General features: G+C 44.3%; 1 protein-coding gene across 2 annotated transcripts in view; it reads left to right on the top strand.

Annotated features, from left to right (window-relative positions):
• Nucleotides 1-37: 37 nt before the first annotated feature.
• Nucleotides 38-6,095, top strand: part of SLC18B1 (solute carrier family 18 member B1) — a 22,592-nt gene continuing 16,534 nt past the window's right edge. For both annotated transcript variants that reach the window (XM_017739538.1, XM_017739537.1), the window contains exon 1: nt 38-137. In XM_017739538.1, coding sequence (XP_017595027.1) covers nt 122-137 — 16 coding nt within the window. In that variant the 5' untranslated portion in view covers nt 38-121. The remainder of the gene's footprint in view (nt 138-6,095) is intronic.

Raw genomic sequence — 6,095 nt, 5'->3', positions numbered from 1 at the left:
CGGGGCGCGGGCGCCCCCCGCCGCGGTGCCTGATCATCAGCGTGCTCGTCCGGTGTGCATGGGAGATTTGTGCGCGTTTGGAACCGCGAATTGGGAAGTGGTGTGCAACAGCAATTAACGGATGAAAGTGAATCGCTGTAAGCAACAACTGCAAATTGGCTTTGTCAAACAAATACTCTATGGGAGGTACCTCTGCTGTTATCAATGACTTGACCCCAGCCTGCAGCCCCAGCAGGATCTTCAATCAGGATTAAGTAAAGCTTCGCAAGAAAGTCAGGGAGAGAGTGGTGCAGGTTAAGTCTCCGAAGGAAAACTATCACCCAAGAGGCTCCTTAAAAAGGAACATTGTTCTTTTAATGAAAAAACCACTTTTAAGTGCTTAAACCATCCATTTGATTTGGGGGAGCAGTCTCCGGGGGGAAAACTAACTGCGACAGCTGGACAGGGGTCACCAGGGCTGCTTCCTTAGAGCAGGAAGTACACCTGGTGCTGCCAAAGCAGTCCGGCCTCGCCTGGCACTGTTCCTTTGTCGCTGATGGCCAAGAGATGGGGAGGAGCATGGGGAACACACCTTAATTCCCTCCTCTGCCAGCGGGTCGCAGCACTGAGCTGTAGCTCGGAAACCTCACAAGTGTGACTGCTCACCCCTGTTCCTGCCAGGGGCTCACACACACGGGTGATTCAGCTGATTGAGAGGTCATCACAGCCACCGCGTTGAAACGTGTTCCTTGTGTGGGTGCTGTCAGTCTGACACGGGGCTCTGTCCATCCCAGCTGCCTCAGACTGGATGACTTGACTGTTGGGGATGCTACATGTCACCATCTTTGTAAAAAGTACATAGTGACAAAATATAAGAGAAATAGGTAACAAATATCAATAGCCATGGTTTGTGGCTAATGCAATCAAACACATTTGTCACCAGCATTGTCAGCCACCTTTTCCACAATATGTTCTTCTTAAATCTTCCTGGTGTTGCCAAGCAGCAGGATGTAGGCTAAATCCAGGTAGGGAAGAGACACTGTGCACAAAGCGACTCACCAGAGCTGGGCAGGGCAGGGGAGGACAGAGAGGGAAAGTGGAACCTGCTCAGCCGTCTCGGTGCCACCCCACTTGCCTGCAGCTCAGGCAGCACAGCCTTTCAGAGCCTGCCTGGGGCAAAGGCCTGGCTGGGGGCTGCAGGAATTCCAGGCTCCAGCTGAGACACAGCTTATGTCAACTCTGAGGCAGTCACATACATTTGCATTACAGAGATCTAGAAGGGGCAGAAGCCAACCTCTGAGAAAATCATGGAGAGAGAAGCACAGTACAGAGGCTCTCCTCTCCCTGCAAGCAGAGCTACCAAGGACAAAATGGGTAGGAACGACGCTGCCCACTGCTAACGCGGGCAGCCTCTGAGGTGCGTTTGGCACCTCCAGCCCTGCCGTATCTTGCTTGAAACTCTGAACTGCAGCTCCTGTTGCAATACCCCAGTGGGTTGCAACCACTGCAGTCCCAACACAGATACTCTAATTTAGCAGCTCCTCTGAGACATGTGGTCCTCACTTCTTCCCTCCTTCGTCCGCAAGAAGTGCGAACATGTAATTTCTTTTATTCTGCTCAGACCCCAGAAAGCATGCAAGCACACACAAATTATACTGCCCACTTTTTTCCCCATCTCTTCAGGGGAGAATGTTTTTCCCTATATCCATCCATCATTTAATCTTCTTGTGCCCTTGAAAAGCCCCAAAGGCACCTTATCTATAGAGTAGTTTTTGTACTGAATGGAACAATATACCATTATCTCCTCTAAAGGTCTTGAAAGGATAAGAAGTCTGTATGCAGCCTAAGACACATCAGTATCTCTAGGAAGAGCTATACACATTCAGCCCAGGAGATGGAAGTATGCATGTCTGAAAGCTTTGTGTTACAGCAAAAATGATAATAACAGTCAAAGTATAGTTTGTTCTAGCAGCAGAACATTCAAAAGCAGTTTTCCTTGCACAGTTGCAAGAAAACAAAGCTGTGCTGAGATAAAAGCTATGTATGTGTAGAGAGGAGGTTTTCACTGACACTGAACTCTGTGTGGAAATGTTGGTATAGCCTAGTAGGAGCATGTTATTTGTGTGTAATAACTAATGGAAGTGTGTGATCCTGTTGGAAGGTCTGCTTCACTGCACAGTGTAAGCTTAGCAATCATGTGGGTGTTTTGCATGCTGTTGGCACTACTCCACCTGCTCCACCTTTCTGCTCATATTCCTAGAAGGAGTAGCTAGTTTCTTAAGCTCTGCATTTTCCCTTGGAGTTATGTTCATTGAGCACCCTGCAGTTCAAATGCCAGCATACAGCCATGGGGAATGACATGTTTAAGCCAAGGATTGCAGTCCTGTGCTAAAAGTACTTCTAGTGCACTTGAGGTTGGGTGAGTGGTGTAACCAGAGTGCTAGAAAATGAGGAGCTGCCAGATGCAGGGCAAGAGCCTGCCTGGGTTCTAAAGGGCTGAGGTGGTGTCAGTGCAGACACTGACCTGCAGCTTCACTGAGCAGCTAGCCCCAGAAGAGGAACTTGGTCCTCTCACAATTTGGTTATATTATAAACAGCATAACATGCTACCTATAAACTTGGATTTGGGGAGAGGAAGACAAGCTACTGTCACATGGCATTCAAGAATTTTGATTCTCTCCAGCCTGCTGTTCTGAGTGATCCATTTGGACTCTTGCTGCATATATTTAAAAATCCCTTGATTATAGCTACTACCCTTTGTGCTTGCCATTCAGCTCCTTGACTCTCCCTGACTGTCTCCCTTTCCAGGCTGGCAGCCTTCCTCTTTTTTTCCACTCTGATCAAAATGGGAACTGAACTTGGGGACTTTTTCAGAAGAGCAGTACTGCAGTGAGGCTATAATAGTTCACTGTTGTCTCAGCGATCCTCTTCCTGCTCCTTTTCCCCATTATATATTTCTCTCCTTGTCTTTTGCTCTGGTAACCTTTACCTTTCCCTTTAGCTCACCCTGGCAACCACAACCCATATTTTCTTCAAAATGTCAGACTTCAAGGGTAGTTTAAGTGCCATATTGTAAATTGTGGGGACTCAGGAACTGAGTAATGAGCAGTACAGACAGTGGCACAGTGTGGTGAGGCAGCCACATAGGCAGATGAAAGTATCAGGTATTGCAAACTCCCAAGAGAGGTCCATGACATTGCTAAACTGAACAATCAGTTCTGAATTTCAGTTCTGAACAATCCTTGCAAAAACGTACTTTCATCTGACATCTGTCTCTAGAAATACAAAACACACGCATGTGCAATAAGTAAATGTCATAGGAAGAATTATTTCATTTTCCTTGCAAAACAGAAATGATTTCTCAGTCTTGTGGAAAATCAAGCTGGAAGTCTTCTTGTTCTATATCCACAGTAGTGCTGCTCACCAGCCCAGAGGGGAGAGATATGTATTTCCGAGTGCCTCCAGGTGCAGAAAAAAGCAGCCACCCATGTGCAAGAGATGTCTGTGCCAAGTTTCAAGTGCTTGGAGGAATTATGGAAAGACCGTTCTGGAGTCTCAGAGAGAGGACAAGCTATGGTATTTCAATACCAATTTGAAATTAAGTAAGGCCTTGATTCATGATAACGGAGCAAAACAGCTTGCTGGTTTCTGTTGCCTTCCACAGATTTTGCATTAGATGTTCAAAGGATGTGGTTATCATGTGGTCACGTTAGAGTAATTTTAAACTATTTCCCAATAACATTGTGCAGCTGCTGACAAAAAAATATTAATATGATGTAAATATGCACTAAGGATGTCTTGATTGCAATGCAAAAGTCTTTCTAAGATCTCTACAACTATACAGAGCAATAATAAGGAATATGTATTCCCACATGTGCTGAGTATTTCATAATGTCCTGGATATCCAAGAAGGAAGCCACTCTTAAAGCAATTGTCCTTAATATGTTTTCACCTTGTGAACATAAGCCATGAATTTGACTCTATGTCTAGTAGTTATAGGGAACTAGTGCTCTAAGCCTTGAATTCTACATACAATTTGGGATCTGAAAAAAAAATACATTTTATTAAAGTTGTTGCAGATGTGACATAAGCAAGAAAGGCTTGTATGCTTTTAAAAAATATATATTTTTGTTAGACTTGATAAACTGTTGTAATAGGCTGGTAACAGGTCCTGGTGCAAAGGTTAGCAAGTATTTTTGCTGTACTAGTTTTGGCTGGGGTAGCGTTGTCTTCACTGTAGCTGCTATGGGGCTGTGTTTTGGATTTGTGCTGAAAACAGTGTTGATAACACAGTGATGTTTTAGTTACTGCTGAGCAGAGCTTGCACAGAGCCTTTTCTGCTTCTCAGCCCACTGCAACAGTGAGGAGACTGGGGATGCACAAGGAGCTGGGGGGGGATTCAGCTGGGACAGCTGACCCCAACTGACCACAGGGATATCCCATACTGTATGGTGTCCTGCTCACCATATGTAGAGCTGGGGGAAGGAGAAGAAAGTGGGGGACATTTGGAGTGATGGCATTGTCTTCCCAAGTAATGGTTAAATGTGATGGAGCCCTGCATTCCTGGACATTGCTGAACACCTGCCTGCCCATGGGAACTGGTGAAGAAATTCCTTGTTTTGCTTTGCTTGCGTGCATAGCTCTTGCTTCACCAGTTAAACTGTCTTTATCTCAACACATAGGTTTTCTAACTTTTACTCTTCTTATTCTTTGTCCAATCCCACTGGGAGGGAGTGAATGAGAGGATGTGTGGGGCTGAGTTGCTGGCTGGTGTTAAACCACAATGGTAGGTTACTAAGAATATGTGAAGAATTAACAAGTGTGTTCTATCAACAAGTTTCTTTTGGCAATAATTAGCAGTGCATGAGCAAGGAAGTTCATAGCCATGTTTCATCATTGGAGTCATGCATCACTGCTACCTCCCACACTTCAGCCTTCTGCGCACACTGACTTTGTGGAAATCTCACTCCATGGGCTTTGTTGGATTACTCACATGTAATTATTAATGAGAGGAGGATTGGGTTTTGAAAGTAGCTGGAAGCTGTAGAGTTAAGAGTCTAGGCTGGAAAGAGCAAGTAGTTGGAGTAAGAACTCTTTCATCTCCTGAACATAGTTGACTGCATCTCTAGCCACAAAAATGAATGCTTTAATCTCTTGCCACAATTTTAATCTTTCTCTACAAGTTTCTCTTATTCACTCTATTTGTGTGTCATACTTTGCATATATGATGTTTTTGTTATTATCCTTTTGTGAACTCATGATGACTTGCAAGTGCTCTTCCTTTTTTTTTTTTTTTTTTTTTTTTTTTTTTTTTTTGTGGAAGGGAGGTAAGGCTGCTCAAGAAGCAATATCTATGGAAAGGATTTACGTTTATGTCTTTTTCTAGAGGCAGACAGGAAAATATCACAGTAGTTCTTAGGGACTTTTCAATACCCATAATACATGCCACACAAAATATATTGTCAAAATAGGCTTCAGCAAAGGAACATGTTACATGTTTGTGGCTGCTAAATAGCTTTTAAGTTTCCTAATCTTGTGGTAAGAAAGTAGTTCTGCTTTTTTCCTGTCATGTAGAATGTGAGATTCTAAAGTTAGTTACATGGCAACATTTGTTCTGAAATGTCCTTTTTAAGCATCTTAATACTGTAACTAGTGACTAGATAGAATACTGATAGCTTAGTTAAAATAGTGCTTTTAAGATGTAATTACTGCTTTTTCTCTTCAAGCAACAGGCGGTCTGTCTCTTATTATTATGTTTGGAAGTGATCCTCAGCTCACACCTCGTCTCCTTGCTTACTTTCCCACCCTGTGGATAGGAACATGTGCCAAATACACTGATTATTACACCTCTTCCTCATCTCCAGCTTGAATTTACTCCTGGCCAGTTTACAGCTATTAATTCTTGTGACAACGTTGTCGTTAAGCCGTTGTGTCTCTGTTTCATGAGTCCCGCAACTTGCTGGAGGCTGTGTAATAACCGGCGATCCTGCTTAGTCTACCAATCTTAACAGTGTATCGTGAATACCCTGAGCCAGGTGTGCGTTCCCTGGGCCAGGTGCGCAGCGCACCCCGGCACCCGGCAGTTTGTCCTCGGACTGCCGCACGCCCGGCGCTCT

The sequence above is a fragment of the Corvus brachyrhynchos genome, unplaced genomic scaffold (assembly GCF_000691975.1).
Source record: "Corvus brachyrhynchos isolate BGI_N302 unplaced genomic scaffold, ASM69197v1 scaffold14, whole genome shotgun sequence".
NCBI lineage: Eukaryota > Metazoa > Chordata > Aves > Passeriformes > Corvidae > Corvus > Corvus brachyrhynchos.
This window is presented reverse-complemented; position numbering and strand designations above follow the sequence as displayed.